The sequence below is a fragment of the Petromyzon marinus genome, chromosome 53 (assembly GCF_048934315.1).
Source record: "Petromyzon marinus isolate PM22_M1 ecotype Great Lakes invasive population chromosome 53, UKy_Petmar_22M1.pri1.0, whole genome shotgun sequence".
NCBI classification, from domain to species: Eukaryota; Metazoa; Chordata; class Hyperoartia; order Petromyzontiformes; family Petromyzontidae; genus Petromyzon; species Petromyzon marinus.
In genome coordinates this window covers 5785877-5811054 of record NC_133719.1, presented here as the reverse complement: position 1 = coordinate 5811054, position 25178 = coordinate 5785877, and the positions used below count along the sequence as shown (strand labels likewise).

General features: G+C 46.0%; 1 protein-coding gene and 1 long non-coding RNA gene across 3 annotated transcripts; one reads left to right on the top strand and one right to left on the bottom strand.

Annotated features, from left to right (window-relative positions):
- Positions 1-1259: 1259 nt before the first annotated feature.
- LOC142905408 (uncharacterized) lies at positions 1260-8981 on the bottom strand. Of its 2 annotated transcripts, none has more exons than XR_012929566.1 (4): positions 8724-8981; positions 5847-5927; positions 3978-4033; positions 1260-3642 (listed from the first exon to the last, which is right to left on the bottom strand). It is a non-coding gene; the product is annotated as an uncharacterized LOC142905408 (long non-coding RNA). The 2 variants fall into 2 exon arrangements; XR_012929567.1 differs by having other exon boundaries at positions 1260-1628.
- Positions 8982-11714: 2733 nt separating this feature from the next.
- LOC142905407 (uncharacterized) lies at positions 11715-24460 on the top strand. The gene is made up of 11 exons (XM_076051962.1): positions 11715-12047; positions 14245-14418; positions 16564-16705; positions 17448-17551; positions 18115-18268; positions 19106-19236; positions 19994-20183; positions 21273-21415; positions 21973-22177; positions 23096-23235; positions 23955-24460. Exons 1-11 carry the CDS (start codon positions 12005-12007, stop codon positions 24404-24406), a joined length of 1878 nt encoding a protein of 625 aa, XP_075908077.1. The 5' UTR covers positions 11715-12004; the 3' UTR covers positions 24407-24460.
- The last annotated feature ends 718 nt before the right edge of the window (positions 24461-25178 follow it).

Below are 25178 nucleotides of genomic sequence, written 5' to 3'. Positions count from 1 at the left end.
TTGCGATCGAAACGTCATAGTTTATTTATTTATATTACTGAAAGAACCAATAACAAGTCTACATTATAGACTGCCAGTACGCTCACTCAGGTTAAGAACCAGGCTACAGTCTACATTATAGACTACCAGTACACTCACCCAGCTTAACCATTGCTACAGTCTACATTATAGACTACCAGTACACTCACTCCAATTAAGAACCAAGCTACAGTCTACATTAGTGTTTTCATTCACTTCATTATTTTATTTATCTAAGTGCCTGTTTTCTCCATTCTATTGCAGAGTTCAGCCTTTTAAAAATTATGTCACTTTTGTTTCTTGTGTTCATAGCACCACCATTGCCACTGCTGCTGATGCTCCGGATGCTGGCCCGTGCGACCAGGGCAACAACGTGCCCGCGGGTCCAGGGAGTCCCAAGACCCGCTGGCGAAGGGTAAGTAACAGACGGCATTGCCAACTCGGGGGAGGAGGGGGTAGCCAACAAGTATTCATTAAACGTTGGAAGCAATTATATGACGGAAACAGTCGCACAGTCGTTTGTCTGCGACACTGTGAATTATCAGCCGCAGCTAACATGAGTGGTGAGTGATATTTAGAATAGATTCCAGGTCGCCTCGTGAATCAATCCGTAGTGTCGAGCACGGTCACAAATGGTAAAACACTTCCCATGACTTCCGGGTATGACGGTTTTTTATTCATCAATGGATTGACAAAGGGCTGTATATTCCTTATTATTTATAATCTTACAACAGACTTAAACACAAGATCATGAGACAGTCAGAGTGTGGAAAGGAGGAAGATGCATAGTTTGTCGTGTAATATGAGTGTGTGTGGTAGAGCTCAGGTTCAAGTTTCATTATTTAGGTATAGCCCTGCTCTTGAGTCGGGTGCAACCGCAACAAACAAAGTATGAAGAGAACATCTAAAAGCGACGACACGCAACAGAAACATCCTTGATAAACCAGCAAATCTTCCAGAAAAAAAACCCACTGCATTACAACGCTGTGTGCAAAAATCCCAGTGTGATGCAAGTCAAACAATAACAACCATAAGACAATTTAGATTAAAGTTATCAGGCCAACTCCGCACTTCCGCAAGAAACATGGCTTAACCATGTTTTCAAAAACACCAAAATAAAGCTGTAAAAACAATCTAACAACAGTAATCAAAGGAACTGCGATTCAAATTTAACAATAAACGATATACATAACATGTACGTAACGGTCAACCTAATGAATTGAGTCCTTGACATTGGCAGAGGTATCAAGATATAAAATTTATTAGAACTATGGCCGTGGTAATAACTATCCATTATTGATGAAGAAGCCAATGAACAACAGGATGGCTGGAATGAATCAATGATCGTCGCCGGCAATCAATTAAATTGCTTCGTGGTGGGTCCATTGAGCTGGGTTTGGGGCAGGAATTAGGTGACCATAAAAAAGAAAATTCTAACGTTTACCAAAAGGTATTTTGAACATCGATGCAATCATCGCTTTGCTTATGTTTCCAATACTGACCACTGTCCGTTTAATCTCTCTCCGCTGTATCCCAGTGTCCCCTAGGAAGCTGTACATGCGACCATTGGATCGTCGAACTCACAGCAACGCGGTACTTCACAGGAAAACCTGTGTAGACGACAATAAAAAGGAGCAGTTAAAGACTTGCAGGTGCAGCAGCCACATCAGCAAAAAACAATTAAACTTAAATTCATGCGCATTGGCTACGAACGGACTCTGGAAATTGACATTCCAGAGTCCAGGGCGGGGTCGACTCAGGGCACCTGCTTGGGGCAGGAGGTGGAAAAGGAGGCGGTCACGGTGCAGTCCCGGAAGAAGAAAGTCCTCTCGGAGTGAGTAAAAGCAAGTGCAGTGAACAATCTGCAGATGAGTTGCCACTGTAGCTGCACAAACGCACAATCAGCAGACACGCGGCTAGCGGAGCGGGATGCTAGCACGGCACAATCAAGGGGCAGGTCGACGCCGCTGTCCAAACGGACGAGCTGGCCGTTGGTCCACCGTGGGATGCCGTGAGCTGGGACAACTCGGACAGCCGTTCCAGCAGCAGTGACAGGGACATGAATGGTGCTGAGAGTGAGCTGGGATTGACGTATCCCTTTTGACACCAAGGCTGTGCTCACCTAAGACAGAGGCGATTTGAGACGTCATCCCGGAATCAGACCAACCCTCCCATTGAGTTTTCATCCGTAGCCCGTCGAGCGAGCGATAATGGTCTGGTTTTCTCAGAGAAGAGAGAAATTGGTGAAGATCTGACATGATCGGCACAATAACGGCTTAAACCCTTGATCAAAAGGGGGTGGTTGGTGAGCCATGACGTTGCCAGAAACCCTGGAGTCAGGCCGAAGTGCAAGTTAAGTAACGAGTGATGAACACAACACAGGGATAAACAATCGTGAAAGGGCTGTATGGTTGTGGCATGGTTGTTGTGAATAGTGGAGGTTATTGAGTGGTTGTGGCTAGCTATGGTTCTTTGCTGTAACAATTGCGATAGCCTTTCTCACATTGTAAACACAAATTATGGTGAACATAATTTATTCCACTATAATCAACTGTGATAAATAGTTGATTACGACTAGCTACTTGCCCCTTATTCTGCATTCTATTGCAGAGTTCAGCCTTTTGACATTTTGCCGCTTTTTGTTTCTTGTGTTCACAGCAAGGAAGATGCCACCATGACTGCCGTGAGCACAGCCACCACCACAAATGTCACTGCCGCTGCTCCGGATAATGACCTCGCCACCAGAGCAAGCACGTGCCCACAGCCCAGGGAGTTCCACGACTCGCTGATGAAAAGTAGCAGACGGCATTGCCAACACGGGGGAGGAGGTGGCAGCCAGAATTCAATGATGAAACGTTTTAAACACTTATATGACGGAACCAGTCACACAATTGTTTCTTTGCTGCACTGTGAATTTTCAGCCACGGCTAACATGAGTGGCGAGTGATATTTAGAACAGATCCCAGGTAGCCTTGTGCACCCACCCGTAGTGACAAGAACAGTGACGAATAGTAAAACACTTCCCATGACTTTCATGGCAGTGCGGAGGCATTTTCCACTTAGTAATAGATTGACAAAGGGCTGTATATTTGTTATTATCTCAACACTTAAACACAAGATCATAAGATAGTCAGAGTATGGAAAGGAGGAAGATAAATAGTTTGTCCTCTAATATAATGCGTGTGCATGGTAGAGCTCAGGAAACGGTCAACCTAGTAAATTGAGTCCTTGACATTAGTAGAGGTATCAAGATATTAAATTTATAAGAACTATGGCCGTGGTAATACTATACATTAGTGATGGGGAAGCCAATGAATGACAGGATGGCTGGTCGGAATCAATGAGCATCGCAGCATCAATCAAACAAAGTGCTTCGTGGTGGAACGCATTGAGCAGGGTTGGGGGCAGGAATTCGGTGACCTTACCAAGGAAAATTCCAACGTTTACCAAAATAAATTTTGAACATCGATGCAATCATCGCCCTGTCCTCGTGTTTTTAATACTGACTACTGTCCGTTTCATCCCTCTCTGCTGTCTCCCACAGTGTCCCCTCGGAAGCTGCACACGCCGACCTCCAGGTGGACTCCCCAAAGCCACTGACTGTACAAGAGCAGCCGTGCAGTCCTGGAGCAACAGGAGAAGATCAAAGAATATGCATCAGAGCATTGTCATCATCAGCAGCAGCATATTCAGCGCGGCGTTTTGAGACAGCAGTCGGCACAGGAGCCGGCACAGGAGCCAGTCGCAGCGAAAATCCATAAGAAGAAAGGCCTCTGGAAGCGACCTAGGACATTCTTCCGCTGATAAATATAATTTTTCCAGAGACCTGTTCGCATCGGAAATGTAAATGTGATTGGTAAGTAGTTTTCGTAATGTATCAAGAGTTAAGATTTTAATGTACATTTTTATTGAGGTACTGCGTGCTGCGAATGACAATAAATATTCTGATTCTGACTTACCGCGAGTCCTGATGCTGGCTTTATTGTTGGAAGGGGTGCAATCAGTCAACACAATTCTACACACGGGGCAGGCATGCACACAGACACACAAAGACATAGACGAGGCACGCGCGTACAAATACCCGCCATTCGCCACTGAGTGAGGTGATGTCACCACGCCGCCTATGGTAGGCCAGGTGCATTGAGTCCACGTGGAGTGTCGAAGGCTCACTGACAGTGGGTCAAGGGATAGACCCAGGTGCAATGGGTTGACTGAGATGACTGACAGATGCACCTCCTGTGCCCCCTGCTGTGCCATCTTGCTGTGTTTTAGCCGCCTGGCTCTCCGTTCGTCGTAAGCGTCGCTCCTTTTCCCTCTGTTGTTGTTGGAAGGCGACAGCCTCCAACTGCCCAGTGGCATCCTTCACGAGTCTCCATAGAGGCCGATCTTGACACCACTCGTACCAGTCTTTGGCAAGTCAACCCAGCTCCATAACCTCCTGTACCGCATCATTCCATCTCTTCTCTAACCCGTACCACGCCTGTTTAGCCCCCTTTATCCGGTGAATAGATGCCTGGTTAAGCCCATTTTGGATCGTAGGCAAGCAGGCCTGAATGTTTCTAAATCGGCGCAGATGTTCCATTAGAGGGGTCCATGTTTCACAAGCATAGAGAAGGGAGGGCATGACTATGGCTGAAAAGACCCGAAGCTTTGGGTGGAGCAACAGATCAGGGTTGTGATAAAATCCACAACCTCCTTGCATAGCAGACGAGGTAGTTGACATGTCGTCACCACAGCTGTCACTGCTAAACACCATTTTACAGTTTTGCTTTTCACGCTGTGAGACATGTTTCATGATTCATGTTATCTTCGCAATCATAATTGTAGCCTGTACGAGTACCTTCCTCCGTAAAACCCAATAAAAGTGGGTGTCACCACGCTACACATGTACCAGGTCTACGCCTTGTTTATTTTACTTAAAATGTAACGTATTCGCGTCAAACTTGTCAAATGTACTAATTCCGTTATGAACGCTTTGTCGCAGAATTTAATCAGGCCAACATTTCTGGTCAACGGTGCCACAAAGTGTTCCATTGGTCCGTTTATTACATCGCGTTTCTGAAAACGTATTTATTGACAGAATTGTCAGAACAGATCATCAGGAAAACATTGTTCAGAAACATTTAATTTGCATGCGTTCACAGCGTAGGATTGTGATGAGGGTTCAGCAACTAAAAAGTGTATGGCTCCAAACAGCTCAAGGGGTCCTGGATGCATATGGAAAAAAAATAACAGCAGAGCTGTGCCAAAGATCTCAATTCACATCCTGATAACAATTAAAAAGCTCACCATTACAATGGCACTGTGCAAAACAAGTCACAACGTATTTAAGCATTTGTTTCGTGAAACTTTGTACTATTCTGTAAACTGAGTTAATAATAATTTACATTTATAAAGCGCCTTTAAACAATCGTTCTCAGGGCGCTATGCATGGGAAGCTGTAACATAATTTAATGTCAACCAAGGAAAAGTGAGAAAGACATTTTAAACAGATGCGTTTTTAGTCCAAATTTGAAATGTTTTGTCTTGGAAGTCCTGATCTCGAAGGAGCAACGAGTTCCAGAGTTTAGGTGCCGCAATTGCCAAGGCACCGTCACCACCCAAGTGTGACGCCTAGACCATGGGAGAATGAGCAATGCACAGTCTGAGAATTTTAATGATCTTGATTAAATGTCTGAAGGAGGTCCTGAATGTGGGGAAGAGAAAGTAAATTTCAACTGCTCCAGCGCATAATGCTTGTAGTCACGTGATGCACCCAAAATAAAATGTATCTGCTCAGGGCCCCCAATGGGCCCACACCGCCGCTTCCCGTTCCACATTCTCAGTACCGTAGTGTGCTCCGGTGTTGGTAGCTTGTAGAGAGCATCGCAAACATGTAGACACACCGGCGTCAGCGGGCAGCACGCTTCCTGGGACCAACACAGATGCAACACCACGTAGGATATGTTAACGACCTCGCCTGGTATACGGGAGGGGGAGGTGGGGAGGGTGGTGATGGGGGGGGGGTGGGGAGGGTGGTGGTGGGGAGGGTGGTGGTGGGGGGTGGGTGGTGTAGTTTTACATAGCAGCCCCCCAAACAAACGTTTTTGAGTGTTAAGTCGTTTGAGAGGGAAACGTACGGGCACAGGAGTATTTTTATATATATGTCTTTGTTGCGTTATGCAGGAGGGCACACATGAGCCATGCATCCGGATCATAGTCCTTAAATAAGTATATTAATGTTTTCAGACACTTCAGGATGAAGTTAGTTTTACATTAGTGGTATTTAGTAACTTTGAAAAATTGGTGAACAGGTTATGGTGTTTTCCAAAATAAACAGGTGCGTCTTGGTTAAGTGATTTCTGATGAGATTTATTGTAAAGGTACAGTACGGGTTCATGTGTGTTGTGATCAGATTTTACTTTTCCAGTTTTTGGGCATGGAGAGATAGCTCAGGATAAATGTTATTTACAGGTTGTTTTTAGAGTCCTTGCGGCAGAGAGAAAGGCATATGTAATGTTAGCATTTCTCTCTGGGGTTGGCCTCATTTACAAACTATTCACGGCTGCACATGTGTACAGTATTAAGCTGCATGAGCGATTTAGCGCGTTTTTTTTTACTCATTGTAATTCTTCTTGATTTGAAGTGTTCGTGACTGCAAGGGTCCATACTCTTCGGTTCTTTTGATAAAGTCACGTAGGTAAAAATTAAATACATTAAATAAGATAAAACAAAAATGAAAACTAAATTAAATCACGACGTTTCGGAGGCAACGCAAGCTTCCTTCATCAGGTGACTATACTGAAAGAACCAAAGAGTATAGATAATTGTAATTCTGTCTGTCCACAGTTATGAGAATTGGGGTAGTGTTAGTAGAGTAGTAATGGGAAACGAAAGAGGGTATGAAGAATATATAATAGATGACAGAAATCTGATGAACGATGGACGAATAGAGAGAGATAGGAGGAAGAGAAAGGGAGATGAGGAGGGGATTAAGAGTTAGAAGAGATGATAATGAGGAACAGATTAACTAAACTAGTATTTTTTTTATTTTACCAGCTAAGGCCGACTGAGCTATTAGCTATTTTTCCAGAAGCCTCCTGGTCACAAATGATACCTCAACGAGGTGGCTTATGTGGAAATGTATAGAAGTCAAATACTCTAAACGCCTGTTTCTAAATGTGGAGGGGAAAACTGGAGAAGAATCCATGCGACCACGGGGAAAGAGACACCGCAAACTCCAAATATACAGCAGCAGGAGTCAGGGTCGGGATCGAACCCATGACCTCCTGTACACCAGGCGAGGTAGTCAACAACTCATAGCCACCGTGGTGATGAGAGACGCAGATTTCAAATATACAGAAGCAGGCGTCAGGGTCGGGATCGAACCCATGACCTCCTGTACACCAGGCGAGGTAGTCAACATCTCATAGCCACCGTGGTGATGAGAGACGCAGATTTCAAATATACAGCAGCAGGCGTCAGGGTCGGGATCAAACCCATGACCTCCTGTACACCAGGCGAGGTAGTCAACATCTCATAGCCACCGTGGTGATGAGAGACACAGATTCCAAATATACAGCAGCAGGCGTCAGGGTCGGGATCGAACCCATGACCTCCTGTACACCAGGCGAGGTAGTCAACATCTCATAGCCACCGTGGTGATGAGAGACGCAGATTCCAAATATACGGTAGCAGGCGTCAGGGTCGGGATCGAACCCATGACCTCCTGTACACCAGGCGAGGTAGTCAACATCTCATAGTCACCGTGGTAATGAGAGGCACACAGATTTCAAATATACAGCAGCAGGCGTCAGGGTTGGGATCGAACCCATGACCTCCTGTACACCAGGCGAGGTAGTCAACATCTCATAGCCACCGTGGTGATGAGAGACACAGATTCCAAATATACAGCAGCAGGCGTCAGGGTCGGGAGTTGTTAACACATCGCCACCGTGGTGGGTGGACGGGGACGGCGAGGTGGGCTGCTGGGTGGTGGGAATTTAAGCATTGAAGAAAGTTGTCCAACGTTTCAGCTGCCGCGCCGGGCTACAGAATCGGCCTCTGGATTGTCAGCCCGCGGTGCGCTGCCAACCATTACACGGCGGGAGATTAAAATTCACGCACAAGCAGTTGTACACACACCTGTAATCTGTGGTCCTCCGTCAACTTAAAATAAGTTTCCCCTCGCCTATTCAGTGCATTTATCACGGTGAAAAAATATCCCTGCGCAAACGATCGCTCTGCTTTGCAGAGTTTAGTAAGGTTATATTTTTTAGTGTGTATGTGATGTGTTCTCCTCGCATTGCACACGTGTTATCATGTTGATGCACGACCTTGCCATTCGGAACTTGACCGTGTATTGCTTTGTGCATGTTTATTTTGTTGTAACCAGGTTTCTGTAACGAGGTCCCCAATAAAAATGGAACATATATTGGCTCAATGAGTTTTACCCGTTGGCAAAATTAAACCAAATCTTGCCTGAATACGGACATGCAAACATTATCCATAATTGTTTTTTTTTGGGTTCTATCGCGTAAATATGAATGTCGTTAAAGCCGCCTCACCCTACACAGATAATTAGTGAGGTTTGTCACGGAAACAGCAACACCGGTGCGTTTGGTGAGTAAACCCACGACATTTCCACGATAAAAAGACGCACAGGAGCATCAGCGATATCGGCAAAACACAATCACGTTCGAGTGTGTGTGTGTGCATCTGCTTACCTGTCAACCCATACGGTTCGCGCGTATTCGTGTACAGGGAAATTGAGTTAAAAAACTGTTGTGTTTCTTCCTTGTGATGAGACCCTTGTGGGATGAACGTTGAGATTTATAAGGGCACGGGGTGACCAATAAGGTCTGAATTGCTCTGTAATAAGGTAGGGCACTGATAAGGGATTAACAAATATGCATCTGTAACGATCGTTCAGATCGACGTCGTAGCGAGCGGCCATTGCGAGTCCCCGCCCCCTTCGTTCCGCCCCTCCCCCCCCGGGTCGGCACTGTCCATTGCGGGGGGGGGGGTGACCTCGTGGGAGGATGGGGAGATTGACAGGAGGGGGAGGGAGCCCCCCTATTGAGTGGTGGGGGGCTGTCATCTACAGTGGGGGGCCGTCATCTACAGTGGGGGGGGGGGGGGCATCGGGGGATGTCGGCTTCACGCGAGTCTGCTGAGGTGTGTGGTGAGTGATGGTCGTGAGTGTAGTTTTACTTCGGAGCCCCTCAAACAAACGTTTTGAAGTGTTGAGTAGTTCGAGAGAGGGAAACGTACGGGCACAGGAGGACTATTTTTATATTTATTTATCTTTGTTGCGTTATGCAGCTGGGCACACACAAGCCATGCATCCGGGAAATAGTCCTTATATACACGTATATGAATGTTTTTAGAGACTTCAGGATGAAGTTAGTTTTACATGAGTGGTATTTAGTAACTTTGAAAAATTGGTGAACAGGTTATGGTGTTTTCTAAAATAAACAGGTGCGTCTTGGTTAAGTGATTTCTGATGAGATTTATTGTAAAGGTACAGTACAGGTTCATGTGTGTTGTGATCAGATTTTAGTTTATCAGATTTTGAGCAGGAGAGATAGCTCAGTATAAACGTTATTTACAGGTTGTTTTTAGAGTCCTTGAGGCAGAGAGAATGCCCAGGAATATGTAATGTTAGCATTTCTCTCTGGGGTTGGCCTCATTTACAAACTATTCACGGCTGCACGTGTACAGTATTAAGCTGCATGAGCGATTTGGCGCGGTTTTTTAAACTCATTGTAATTCTTCTTGATTTTAAGTTTTCGTGACTGCAAGGATCCATACTCTTTGGTTCTTTCGGCAAAGTCACGTAGGTACAAATTTAATTGATTAAATAAAATAAAACAAAAATGAAAACAACTAAATTAAATCACTACGTTTCGGAGGCAACACCAGCTTCCTTCATCAGGTGACTTTACCGAAAGAACCAAAGAGTATGGATCATTGTAATTCTGTCTGTGGACAGTTATGAGGATTGGGGTAGTGTTAGTAGAGTAGTAATGGGAAACGAAAGAGGGTATGAAGAATATATAATAGATGACAGAAATATGATGAACGATGGACGAATAGAGAGAGATAGGAGGAAGAGAAAGTGAGATGAGGAGGGGATTAAGAGTTAGAAGAGATGATAATGAGGAACAGATTAACTAAACTAGTATTTATTTTATTTTACCAGCTAGGGCCGACTGAGCTCTATCGTTCCGTCCCTCCCCCCGGTTCGGCACTGTCCATTGCGGGGGGGGGGGGGGTGACCTCGTGGGAGGATGGGGAGATTGACAGGAGGGGGAGGGAGCTCCCCTATTGAGTGGTGGGGGGCCGTCATCTACAGTGGGGGGGGGGGGGGGGCGATTTACGGTGGGGGGCCGTAATCTACAGTGGGGGGAGGGGTGACGACGTGGGAGGATGGGGAGATTGACAGGAGGGGGCCCCCCTAATATACAGCAGCAGGCGTCAGGGTCGGGATCGAACCCACGACCTCCTGCACACCAGGCGAGGTAGTTAACATCTCCTAGCCACCGTGATGATGATGATGAGAGAAGGGGTGATATGGGAGGCTATATAGAGGACTAAGATAGACGGCCAGTAAGATTGGGAGAGTAGCGAGGAGTCGTGACTAGGGGCAGGAGACGACGGGGAAGGCAGAGAGTACACAGTGGACGATGTAAATTGTGATCCACTCGTGAAATGTCCCGTTTAGCCGAAGTCAGTGGCCTCTTTTCAGTCCAGACACTCCCCTTTATATAAAGTATCAGAAACTATCTAAAGCGAACGAAAGCGTGTATTTGCGAAACAACAAAAAAACTATTTTAAAGACATCTATACATCACACCATTATTCTGCACACCGAACAGCCGCTTGGGACGTTAATCTTGCAGCACTAAACAATTCAACGGATATCGTCTTCCTAAGTTTTACTCATTTAGAACATCTATGAAGAGAGCGAAATGTTTTAAATTGTGACTGACAGGCAAAGCTCTTACAACCGTGCTCATTTTAACAACCGTGACATTTACACATACAGTATATTGCAAGTTAGATCGTACCGTTTTGTTGCCAACTGCTTTGCATTGTGGACCCGCGTTCAGCGATTGTGAAGACAAGGCTTAAGAGGTTTTTTTGGGTTAGATCGCGTAAATATTAAACCCGCAACCACCCGACACAGCAAATTAGTAAGGGTTGCAACGTAAACAGAATGTGGCCAATTCGTTACTGGTACAGCACACCGGTGTGTTGGAGAGCAAATACAGAACATTTACAATCCGAGTACGACGTTTCGCCAGTCATTACAACTAGCTTCGTCAGGCGACAGCCAGATCTGTGGAGAAATTCTATTTTGTTCTTTAAATAGACGGATAGATGTGATGATATCTTGTGATGTGCAAAGGAGGGGGAGATGAAAACATGAATTATAATGGCTATCCGTTGCCGGTTGGGTTATTCATATGGTAATCAGCGTACATTATGCATGCACATAGTTGCGACTTTAACGCCACATTCATATTTACAAGGTCTAACCCAAAAAACCTATATTACAGATATTGGCTGCGAAAGCCTACGTGTTAAACCAAAGCTTAATGGAGCATATTCTTGGTTCTTTCGGTAAAGTCACGTAGACGGAAAACAATGAAATAATACAAATATATTTTTGTTTTATTGTGAAATAAAAAAAATATTTTATTGTTTCCCTTCTACGTGACTTTACCGAAAGAACCAAGAATATTAATTCCTGCAGTCGCGAAAGCTTTAAATCAAAACTTAATAGAGCAGTGAGCGGGCAGGATGTAGGGGGCGGGGCCAGCGTGGAGTGGGCGTGGCCTGCGGATGTGAGACGTCATAAATTTAGCACCCGCCCCCCACACGTGATCAAGCTCAACGGTGACGGCAAGCAATCATCACGCGCGCGCTGCTCGTCCACGTTATTGCTGGTTGACAAAACGGAAGCCTGTTGCTTGTCGAGGGCGGATCAAGAGTTTTAAACATGAAGCAAGGATTAATAATGAGGCTTCTCCGGGCCTACCTAAGTACTCTCTAACTTTCTATCCTCATCTTCATGTGTTTCTCTAAGTACAGTACATGCATTTCGACGTCTGTGTCTCTCTATCTCAGTGTATTTGTGTGCATGTGTTTGTCTCTGAGTGTCTCCATGTCTGTATTTATCTGTGTATCCGTGTCTTTGTGTGTGTATGCATGTCTCTGGGTGTGTTATGCTTATTTTTGTGTCTTTATGTATGTGGATGATTTGTGTCTCCATGTTTGTGTGTCGATGTTTATTCGCGGATAATGTTTTTTTTCACATGACTCCTCTTTTCCTCAAAATTCACGGATAATAAGGTTCCATTCCACAAAAATGTATAGAATAATCCGCAGATAATCCTAGATAATGGGCGTGGCCTGCGGGTATGTGACGTCACATAATTAAGCCCCGCCCCTCACACGTGATCTCACTTCACGGTGACGACACGCAATATCGTAATCACGCACGCTGCTAGTCCACGTTATTCCTGGTTGACAAAACGGGAGCCTGTTGCGTGTCGAGGGGTTTATTAAGGGGTTTCTCAGGGCCTACACACATACCGGCGCGCGTGTGTTTGTGTGTGCACAAGTGTCTGGCCATGAAAACCACTGATAATGTTGCGTTACCTACAACATAACAGAGTGTCTGCACACACTCAATGTTGCTCAACCATATATCTCTCGTGTGTCTCAGTGCTTCCGTCTATATGTGTCTCTCTACATCTCTGTCTTTGTACTTTACCTTCCTCTCCTTATTTCTACGTGTGTTTCTGAGTCTAGTACCTGCATGTTGCTCAACCATATATCTCTTAGGTGTCTCAGTGCTTCTGTCTATATGTCTCTCGCCATCTCTGTCTTTGTACTTTACCTTTCTCTACTTATCTCTATGTGTGTCTCTAAGTCCAGTACCTGTATCTCGGTGTCTGTTTGTGTCTCTCGATCTCTGTATTGGTGTGCTTGTGTGTGTCTCTGAATGTCTCCATGTTTCTGTTTGTCTCTATATGTCTCCGTGTATCCATGTCGTGTGTTTATTATGCATGTTTCAGTGGGTATGTTCTGTCTGTTTTTGTGTCTTTACGTATTTTCGCGTGTGTCCATGTTTGTGTATCTGGATAATATGATGTATGTTTCACGTGACTCTTATCCGCAAAATTCACGGATAATAGGGTTACATAATACGATGTACTCTTGGATTCCTTCCATTCCTTGGCTGCTACACCACTAATATTTTCGACCTTCCGTAATTTCTTATGGTGACAGGTCCTGCCAAAGCCCACCAAATTGTTGTAATTAGTTGCATATGGGTGCCCGACCCTATGCATATCAGTAATCACATTCTGGAAAATACCAATTAATTTCAATTACCCATGAACCTGACGTTTTTAGACTATGAAAAGGCATTCTACTCAGAAATATCAATATGCATATTCGGAGGGAAATCAGACAAGCTGACACTTTTCCCAGAATTATTCACAGTGAAATTAGGAAAATATAATTTAATTGGAGAAACATACACATACAGTAGAACCCCACTTAACGACCACCCCGGTTGACAACTAACGACGGACCTCCATAGAGCCCATTGTGTATTGTATAGTGTAGTGTATAGAAGTGGAGTGTATAGTAGTGTAGGGCCTCCATAGAGCCCAATGTGTTCGCTTACCGACCATTCCTATGTCAACGATGGGCGTATGACGAGCACGCGACTGCTCATTTCGGCCAATCGGCAAGCTTCAAAGTGATCTGACCAGGCCTCGGCCAATCAGTGATGTCTATTCATGAGCATTGGGAATTGTTTACATTTGGTGTTGGCTGCCTTTGAAGTGGAAACATATCTTTTGAATTCTTGGTGTACTTTATTTCCTATACTCGCTTCACGACCAAATCACTTAACAACCGGTTTCATAGAACCAATTACCGTCGTTAAGAGGGCTTCTATTGTTTTTATTAATGGAGAAAATATAAACCATCTCGTCATAAGAATGTGTAATAGCCTCCTTTGGCTCAGGGCTGTAAACGGGAGATGATCACTGCCCCAATTCTCATTTTAGCAGGAACTCAGTTTGGCCCAACATTTCTCATTCTCAGAGATGTTATTTTGAAAAATAACCACCTAAAAACTATGTCGCAAAAAAAACTGCTGTATTTATGCTACTCACCACTTTTTTCTAACTAACCCTATCCTTCCCTTCTCTATGGCTGCAGGATTCCCGCTTAGCACGGAACTGGAACCAAAGAATGTGCACATTGTTAAGACATATGTAATTATGGAGCAATATATCGGCTGGGGGCTGCATTTCGTACAGCGCGGAGAATATATACAACTGGTTTCACTTACTCCTGGAAGTTATGCTCAACGAAACGGAATACTGCAGCCAGGTAAGACACTGCACACATGCACGGGCCAAGCAAGTACTGCGATATGAGGTGTAGGGATGCCCATTATGTTTTTGATGTTTTTTTAAAACAACAGTACATCAGACGTGGCCAAGTGGTTCAGAGGTCAGAACACTGAACTGAGAGCCTTTGAGATCCTGAATTCAGATCTGGGTTTCAGCTGCCTGTGACTAAAACAGGTTTGGTCTCAGCTCGGTCAACAATGATGACATGTTTGGTAACATCACGTGAAATTTGGTGTTAAAATTATTCTGATGAAATTCGAGCACAGAGACTGATGGGGCAAGTTCTAATAGTGGGCACCTATGAAGAGTTGTACATTGGCGTGGTGAGCACCTCACCCAGCCACATTTGTATTCCCAATGCTGATGTTTATACAATGCACCAGGTGCTCATTTAAGATGGAATTGATCTCGGAAAGGCCCAGGACACCATTTAGATATCATTCATTACAGTTGATGTCACTGGATTTATGGTGCAGTGCGTAAATCCCTGCACCACTTCTCCAAACACGTAGCAATTTCCATTCAACCCCACACTTGTGTGAGGCTATATATATTTCAAGGTCGTTGTTGTGTCCACACAACATCACCCGGTATTCACCACTAAGTGTCAGTGACATCACCACGGCGCCTGTGCCAGGCCAGATGCACTTTGAGGCCATGTAAAGTGTCGAAGGTTCGCTGACTGGAGGTCACCTGACACAACCAGGTGCCATGGTTTGACTGAGATACCTGGCAGATGCACCAGCTGACCTCCCTCCTGTGCCAACTTACCGCATTTTAGCTGCCTGGCACTCCGCTAGTCATTGTGAGCGTCGCTCCTCTGCCCTCCGTTGTTGTTGGAGGGCGACTGCCTCCAACTGCCTGGGTAGCGTCCTTCATGAGCTTCCTCCAAAGAGGACGATCTTGACACCGCTGGTACCAGTCTTTGGCGAATCCACTCAGCTCCACATCAGCCCATCTATTTTCCAGCCCGTGTTGTGCCCGTTTAGCCCCCTCTATCTGGCCAAACAGAAGATGCTTAGGCATACAGTGGCTGGACATGTCAGCTACATGACCCAGCTAACGCAGCCTTACCTTCCAGAGGAGCTCACTGATAGAATTTGTAAGCTCCTCACACAATACAGCTTGGTTAAACGCAGGATGGATCATAGGCAGGCCAGCCTGAATTTTCTACCTGGCATAGATGTTCCATTAGAGGGATCCATGTTTCACAAGCATAGATAAGGGAGGGCATGACTAGCCGTCAAGCTTTGTGTAGAGCGATAGACCAGGGCACTTCCACACAACAGTATGCAGGCAATGAAAAGATAATGCCGCCTAACTGATTCGGAGTGAGACCTCACCTGTCAAACCAGAGCTAGTCATAAGCATACTTCCCAGGTATGGAAAACTCTCCACTCTCTCCACAACTACTCCATCACCAGTGGGGAGTTGATGGGGTGAATTGTTTGATGGCACAAAATACCCAGGCAGATGCTTAGTTTCGGTGAGGCTGATGGTAAGACGTCACCTCTTAGTGGCACACTCCAGGTATAGCAGCAGTGCCTCCAACTCCTCTGAGTGAACAGCAATTACCCACGACAGCCTGGAACTTAAGAGCTTCCCATACCTCACCGCCACACTCCCCCACCGCCTTCATTATTTTGTTCAAAGAAAGTGCCACTCCTTGTGGTTTGGCAGTTTACTGCCCCGAGTGGAAAACAGTTCACTCATGATAACTGGAGCCAGAACCGATATACTGGACCTCGTGTATTCCACAGAGGTCCAGGTGGTACCCGTCCATATCCTGCCAAAGGAGTTGCAGCCTCACCTCTGCAATGATAATTTGAACATTCCACGTGGCCAATCGCAGCAATAACCTGTTCCTGGAGGAACCCCAAGATGGGGGGGGGGGGGGTGGGGTTAATTCCATCTCTGCCAAATGGAGTTTGGCCAGTAGGCGTCATAAACACTTGTCCTCTGGGGCCTCCAGCATGAGCTTATTTCAGTGTTTCCACCGTGGTGCTTGGTAGAACAAGTGCAGCCCCTCGCACACACATGTCCATACAAAGACGTACATACAAGCACATGCACAAACATGAGCTAATTAGCAGATGAACGTTGTGTCTGTTTCACTCCACAGGAGATGTGCTGTTCAAGGTGGGGAAGGCAAAATTGCTTGGCTTCAGACTCTTACACATCTCATCCATGGTGAACGCGATAAAGACTGGTACTGCTATACGCGTCACTGTGTACAGGAACTTCATCCCACTGCTGGGGCAATGGTACGTACGATGCATGCCAACAGACAGGACCCTGTGTCCGTTATATTTGTATTTTCTTGAAATAACAAGGACACATATACCAAGAAAAAGGAAACCCACTCCCAAATTTTAACAAATGAGCATTGCGGGAAAACTTACTCACCTGTTAACTGTGTCACCACGCTGTGCAGACATGTTATGCACCAAGCAGCCTCAGTATTGAATTGCACATTAACTGCAGTAGCATTGGATTTCACCATCCACAATTGGCTTGTGATTTCAGATGATGTCAGTGGTGTTTTCGCCTTACCCTTAGAATGTGTTTTTTTTCTTTTTGCATATAATCACTAACTTATGCATTTCATTCCCATGCTCACCTGTTTAGTATATTTGAATTTGAAATTATCGTAGCACTAGCGGAGGTTTTTAAATATTTTTTGGCATAGATATAAAATCCTTTTCTGTTGATTGTTCACGCAAGATAATCCTCCCTTGCACCATGAGCACCAAAACTGAAAGGTGGGCATTTCCTGAAAAGCGGGCATAGCCAAGTGCCAAATGTGTGGTTTGGATTAAAGGTAGGGTATTGGGAGGTCTCATACCTCCTGTCGATTTAGGAAATTGGTTAGGTTCATTGGGTAGACAAGTCCTCGTGGCTGCTTGGCTAGTTGATTGTGACTAGCTACTTGCCCGTTTTCTCCATTCTATTGCAAAGTTCAGCCTTTTGACATTCTTGCCACTTTTTTTTGTCGTGTGTTCACAGCACCACCAATACCACTGCTGCTGTTGCTGCTCCGGATGCTGGCCATGCGACCAGGGCAACAACGTGCTCGCGGTGCAGGGCGTCCCACTACCCGCTGGGGAAGGGTAAGTAGCAGACAGCATTGCCCACTCGGGGGAAGAGGGGGTAGCCAAAATGTATTCATTAAACGTTGGAAACAATTTAATATATTTCTTATTATTATTTATTATCTTACCTCACTTAAACACAATATCAAAATATAGTCAATCATAGTGCGGAAAGAAGGAGGAAGATACATAGTTTGTCTTGTAATATGATGAGTGTGGATGGTAGAGCTCAGGTAACGGTCAACCTTGTGAATTGAGTCCTTGATATGAGCACAAGTATCAAGATGTGAAATTTATGAGAACTATGGCCGTGGTAGTACCTATACATTAATAATGAGGAAACGAATGAATGACAGAGGATTGCTGGCATGAATAAATGAGCGCCGCAACATCAATCAATCAAAGTGCTTCGTGGTGGATCCATTGAGCAGGTTTGGGGGCAGGAATTCGGAGACCTTCCCAAAGAAAATTCCAACTTTTACCAAAAGGTATTTTGAACATCGATGCAATCATTGCTCTGTGCTTGTGTTTCCAATACTGACCACTGTCCGTTTAATATCTCTCCACTCTTTCCCCCACAGTGTCCCCACGGAAACTGTCCATGCAGACCACTGGACCGTCTGCTCACAGCAAAGTGGTACTTCACGGGAACACCTGTGCAGACCATAATAAAAAGGAACAGTTTAAAAAAGACTTACAGGAGGAGCAGCAGCCACATCAGCAAAAGCAGAAAAAGTGAGTAAAAGCAAGCACAGTAAACAGTCTGCAGATGCGTTGCCACTGCAGCTGCACAAACGCACAATCAGCAGACACACGGCTAGCGGAGAGGGATTCTAGCACGGCACAATCAAGGGGCAGGTCGACGCCGCTGTCCAAACGGACGAGCTGGCCGTTGATCCACTGTGGGATGCCGTGAGCTGGGACAACTCGGACAGCCGTTCCAGCAGACACAGAGGAAAATTCGAGACGTCATGCCGGAATCAGACCAACCCTCCCATTGAGTTTTCATCCCTAGCCCATCTAGCGAGCGATAATGGTTGGTTTTCTCAGAGGAGAGAGAAATTGGTGAAGATCTGACATGATGGGCACAATAACACCTTAAACCCTTGATCAAAAGGGGGTGGTTGGTGAGCCATGACATTGCCAGAAACCCTGGAGAGTCAGGCCGCATTGTAGGTGAAGTAACGAGTGATGAACACAACGTAGGGATAAAAAATCGTCAAAGGGCTGCTACAAAGTGTTTTGAGGAATAGGTTAGCTTGCATAGTGATTATAACTTGGGAAAACCTCCAGCTCCATATGAATAGCAGTTGTGTACGGTTGTGTCATGGTTATTGTGGATAGTGTAGGTTATTGAGTGGTTGTGGCTAGCTATGGTTCTTTACTGTAAGAATTGCGATAGCCTTTCTCACATAGTAAACGTAATTTATAGTGAACATAATTTATTACACTCTATTCAACTATGATAAACTGATAGTTGATTACAACTAGCTACTTTGCCCTTATTCTGTATTCTATTGTGGAGTTCAGCCTTTTGACATTCTTGCCGCTTATTGTTTCTTGTGTTCACAGCAAGGAACATGCTACCATGACAGCCGTGAGCACCACCACCAATGTCACTGCTGCTGCTCCGGATAATGGCCTCACCACCAGAGCAAGCACATCCCCACAGGCCAGGGAGTCCCATAACTCGCTGATGAAGAGTAAGTAGCAAACGGCATTGCCAACTCGGGGAAGGATGGGGCAGCCAGAATTAATTGATTAAACGTTTGAAACAATGATTTGACTGAAACAGTTTCAAAGTTGTTTCTGGCTGCACTGCGAATTATGAGCTGCGGCTAACATGAGTGGTGAGTTATATTTAGAACAGATTCCAGGTTGTATTTTGCACCCACCTGCAGTGACGAGCACAGTGACGAATGGTAAAATACTTCCGATGACTTTCGTGGCATGGGGGAGGTGTTGGTAATGGATTGACAAAGGGCTATATATTTCTTATTATTTATGATCTTACAACAGACTTAAACACAAGATCATAAGATAGTCAAACAGAGTGTGGAAAGAAGGAGGAAGATAGTTTGTCCTCTAATATAATGTGTGTGCATGGTAGAGCTCAGGAAACGGTCAACCTAGTAAATTGAGTCCTTGACATTAGCAGATGGATCAAGATATTAAATTTATGATAACTATGGCCGTGGTAATAACTATCCATTATTGTGAGGAAGCCAATGAACGACAGGATTGCTGGCATAAATCAATGAGCGCCGCAACATCAATCAATCAAAGTGCTTCGTCGTGGATCTATTGAGCAGGGTTGGGGGCAGGAATTAGGTGACCTTACCAAAGAAAATTTCAACGTTTGCCAAAAGGTATTTTGAACATCGATGCAATCATCGCTCTGTGCTTGTTTCCAATACTGACCACTGTCCGTTTAATCTCTCTCTGCTCTGTCTCCCACAGTGTCCCCTGGGAAAGACTTGCAGGAGCAGCAGCAGCCGCATCAGCTACAGCAGAAAAAAACAATTCAGCTTGAATTCATGCGCGTTGGTTACGAGCGGACTGTAGAAATTGTCATACCAGAGTCCAGGGTGGGGTCGACTCAGGGCACCTGCAAGGGACAGGAGGTGAAAAAGAAGGAAGTCCTCTCAGAGTGAGTAAAAGCAAGCACAGTGAACAATCTGCAGATGCTTTGCCACTGCAGCTGCACAAACGCACAATCAGCAGATACACGGCTAGCGGAGCGGGATGCTAGCACGGCACAATCAAGGGGCAGTTCGACGCCGCTGTCCAAACGGACGAGCTGGCCGGTGATCCACCGTGGGATGCCGTGAGCTGGGACAACTCAAACAGCCGTTCCAGCAGCAGTGACAGGGACATGAATGGTGCTGAGAGTGAGCTGGGATTGACGTATCGGGATGCTAGCACGGCACAATCAAGGGGCAGTTCGACGCCGCTGTCCAAACGGACGAGCTGGCCGGTGATCCACCGTGGGATGCCGTGAGCTGGGACAACTCAGACAGCCGTTCCAGCAGCAGTGACAGGGACATGAATGGTGCTGAGAGTGAGCTGGGATTGACGTATCTCTTTTGAAAGCTAGGCTGTGCTCACCTCAGCAGACACAGAGGCGAATTCGAGATGTCGTCCCGGAATCAGACCAACCCTCTCATTGAGTTTTCATCCCTAGCCTGTCTAGCGAGTGATAATGGTCTGGGTTTTCTCAGAGGAGAGAGAAATTGGTGAAGATCTGGCATGATGGGCACAATAACGCCTTAAACCCTTAATCAAACGGGGGTGGTTGGTGAGCCATGACATTGCCAGAAACCCTGGAGTCAGGCCGCAGTGCAGGTTAAGTAACGAGTGATGAACACAACGCAGGGATAAGCAATCGTTAAAGGGCTGCTGCAAAGTGTTTTGAGGAATAGCAGTCCACTTGCATCGTGATTACTGCTTGGGAAGACATTCAGCTACGTATGAATAACAGTTGTGTACGGTTGTGGCATGGTTGTTGTGGATAGTGGAGGTTATTGAGTGGTTGTGGCTATGCTTCTTTGTTGTAAGAATTGCGATAGCCTTTCTCACATGGTAAACATTATTTATGGTGAATATAATTTAATCCACTATAATCAACTATGATAAACTAATAGTTGATTACGACTAGCTACTTGCCCCTTATTCTGCATTCTAATGCAGAGTTCAGCCTTTTGACATTCTTGCCGCTTGTTGTTTCTTGTGTTCACAGCAAGGAAGATGCCACCACAACTGCCGTGAGCACCGCCACCACCACCACCACCAATGTCACCGCCGCTGCTCGGGATAATGACCCCGCCATCAGAGCATGCACGTGCCAACAGCCCAGGAAGTTCCACGACTCGCTGATAAAGAGTAAGAAGCAGATGGCATTGCCAACTGAGGGGAAAAGGGTGCAGCCAGAATGAATTAATTAATCGTCTGAAACAATTTTATATATATTTGTTATTATTTATGATCTTACAACACTTAAACACAAGATCAAAAGATAGTCAAGCAGAGTGTGGAAAGAAGGAGGAAGATACGTAGTTTGTCCTCTAATATAGTGTGTGTGTATGGTAGAGCTCAGAAAACGGTCAACCTAGTAAATTGAGTCCTTGACATTAGCAGAGGTATCAAGATATTACATTCATGACTATGGCCGTGGTAATAACTATCCATTATTGATGAGGAAGCCAATGAACAACAGGATGGCTGGCATGAATCAATGATCGTCACAGCATCAATCAATCAAAGTGCTTCGTCGTGGATCTTTTGAGAAGGGTTGGGGGCAGGAATTAGGTGACCTTACCAAAGAAAATTTTAACGTTTGCCAAAAGGTATTTTGAACATCGATGCAATCATCGCTCTGTGCTTGTGTTTCCAATACTGACCACTGTCCGTTTAATCTCTCTCTGCTCTGTCTCCCACAGTGTCCCCTGGGAAAGACTTGCAGGAGCAGCAGCAGCCGCATCAGCTACAGCAGAAAAAAACAATTCAGCTTGAATTCATGCGCATTGGCTACGAGCGGACTGTGGAAATTGACATTCCAGAGTCCATGGTGGGGTCAACTCAGGGACAGAAGATGGAAAAGGAGGCGGTCACGGTGCAGTCCCGGAAGAAGGAAGTCCTCTCGGAGTGAGTAAAAGCAAGCACAGTGAAAAATCTGCAGATGCTTTGCCACTGCAGCTGAACAAACGCACAATCAGCAGACACACGGCTAGCGGAGCGGGATGCTAGCACGGCACAATCAAGGGGCAGGTCGACGCCGCTGTCCAAACGGACGAGTTGGCCATTGATCCACCGTGGGATGCCGTGAGCTGGGAGAACTCGGACAGCCGTTCCAGCAGCAGTGACAGGGACATAATGGTGCTGAGAGTGAGCTGGGATTGACGTATCTTTTGAAAGCAAGGCTGTGCTCACCTCAGCAGACACAGAGGCGAATTTGAGACGTCATGCCAGAATGAGACCAACCCTCCTATTGAGTTTTCATCCCTAGCCCTTCGAGCGAGTGATAATGGTCTGGGTTTTCTCAGAGGAGAGAGAAATTGGTGAAGATCTGACATGATGGGCACAATAACACCTTAAACCCTTGATCAAAAGGGGGTGGTTGGTGAGCCATGACATTGCCAGATACCCTGGAGAGTCAGGCCGCAGTGTAGGTGAAGTAATGAGTGATGAACACAACGCAGGGATAAACAATGGTTAAAGGGCTGCTGCAAAGTGTTTTGAGGAACAGAGGTCCACTTGCGTCATGATTACAGCTTGGGAAGACCTCCAGCTACATATGAATAACAGTTGTGTACGGTTGTGGCATGGTTGTTGTGGAGAGTGGAGGTTATTGAGTGGTTGTAGCTATGCTTCTTTGTTGTTAGAATTGCGATAGCCTTTCTCACATGGTAAACATAATTTATGGTAAACATTATTTATTCCACTATAATCAACTATGATAAACTAATAGTTGATTACGACTAGCTACTTGCCCCTTATTCTGCATTCTATTGCAGAGTTCAGCCTTTCGACATTCTTGCCGCTTGTTGTTTCTTGTGTTCACAGCAAGGAAGATGCCACCACGACTGCTGTGAGCGCCGCCACCACCACCACCAATGTCACCGCCGCTGCTCGTGATAATGACCCCGCCATCAGAGCATGCACGTGCCCACATCCCAGGGAGTTTCACGACTCGCTGATAGAGAGTAAGTAGCAGTCGGCATTGCCAACTCGGGGGGGGAGGGGGCAGCCAGACTGAATTAATTAATCGTTTGAAACAATATGATGGAAACAGTTGCAAAGTTGTTTCTGTGCTGCACTGTGAATTGAGCCACAGCTAACATGAGTGGTGAGTGATATTTAGGACAGATCCTGGGTTGCGTTGTGCACCCACCTGCAGTGAAAAGCACAGTGACGAAGAGTATAACCCTTCCCATGACTTTCGTGGCATGGGGGAGGTATTTTTCAATAAGTAATGGATTGACAAAGGGCTGTATATTTCTTATTACTTATCTTACAACACTTAAGCACAAGATCATAAGATAGTGCAACAGAGTGTGCAAAGAAGGATGAAGGTAGTTTGTCCTCTAATATGATGAGTGTGTATGGTCGAGCTCAGGAAACGGTCAACCAAGTAAATTGAGTCCTTGACATTAGCAGATGTATCCAGATGTAACATTTATGACAACTATGGCCGTGGTAATAACTATGCATTAGTGATGAGGAAGCCAATGAATGACAGGATGGCTTGCATGAATCAATGAGCGCCGCAGCATCAATCACTCAATCAAAGTGCTTCATGGTGGATCCATTGAGCAGGGTTGTGTAGGAATTAGGTAACCTTACCTTGCAATCAACGCTCGGCGCTTGTGTTTCCAATATTGACCCCTGTCGGTTTCTTCCCTCTCTGCTCTGTCTACCACAGTGCCCGCTGTGAAGCTGTACGCACCAACCAGCAGGTGGACTCTCCAAAGCCACCTACTGTACAAGAGCAGCCGTGCAGTCCTCGAGCAACAGGATCTCAAAGAATATGCACAGTGGCAATATCAGCAGCAGCAGGAGCATATTCAGCGCAGCTCTTTGAGACAGGAGCGGGCACAGGAGCGGGCGCAGGAGCGGGCGCAGAAGCGGGCGCAGGAGCGGGCGCAGGAGCGGGCACAGGAGCGGGCGCAGGAGCCGGCGCAGGAGCCGTCGCAGGAGCGGACACAGGAGCCATCGCAGGAGCCGGCGCAGGAGCCGTCGCAGGAGCGGACACAGGAGCGGGCGCAGGAGCCGGCGCAGGAGCCGGCGCAGGAGCGGGCACAGGAGCCGATCGCCGCCAAGATCCACAAGAAGAGAGGCCTCTGGAAGCGACTTAGGACATTCTTCTGCTGTTGAATATAATTTTTTACAGAGACCTGTTCGCATCTGAAATGGATGTGGATACAGCCACATTTGGCGATGTGATTTGTAAATATTTTTCATAATGTATCAAGAGTTAAGATTATAATGTCCTTTTTTTTATTGAGGTACTGTTTGTTGCGAATGTAAATAAATATTCTGATTCTGACTTACCTGTGAGTCCTGATGCTGGCTTTATTGTCGGAAGGGGTGCAATCAGTCAACACAATTGTACACACGGGGCAGGCATGCACACGCACACATAAAGAGATACACGGGGCACGCGCGTACAAATACCCGCCATTCGCCACTAAGTGACGGTGATGTCACCACGCTGCCTGTGGTATGCCAGGTGCATTTTGAGTCCACGTGAAGTGTCGAAGGCTCACTGACAGTGGGTCATGGTATAGACTCAGGTACAATGGGTTGACTGAGATGACTGGCAGATGCACCACCTGTGCCCCCTGCTGTGCCATCTTTCTGTGTTTTAGCCGCCTGGCTCTCCGCTCGTCGTGAGCGTCGCTCCTTTTCCCTCTCTTGTTGTTGGAAGGCGACTGCATCCAACTGCCCAGTGGCGTCCTTCACGAGCCTCCTCCAGAGGCCGATCTTGACAAGTCCACTCAGCTCCAAAACTTCCTGTACTACATCGGTCCATCTCTTCTCTAACCCGTACCATGACCGTTAATCCCCCTTTATCCAGCAAAAAGAAGCCTGGTTAAGCCCATGATGGATCATAGGCAGGCCATCCTGAATCTTTCTAATCAGCGCA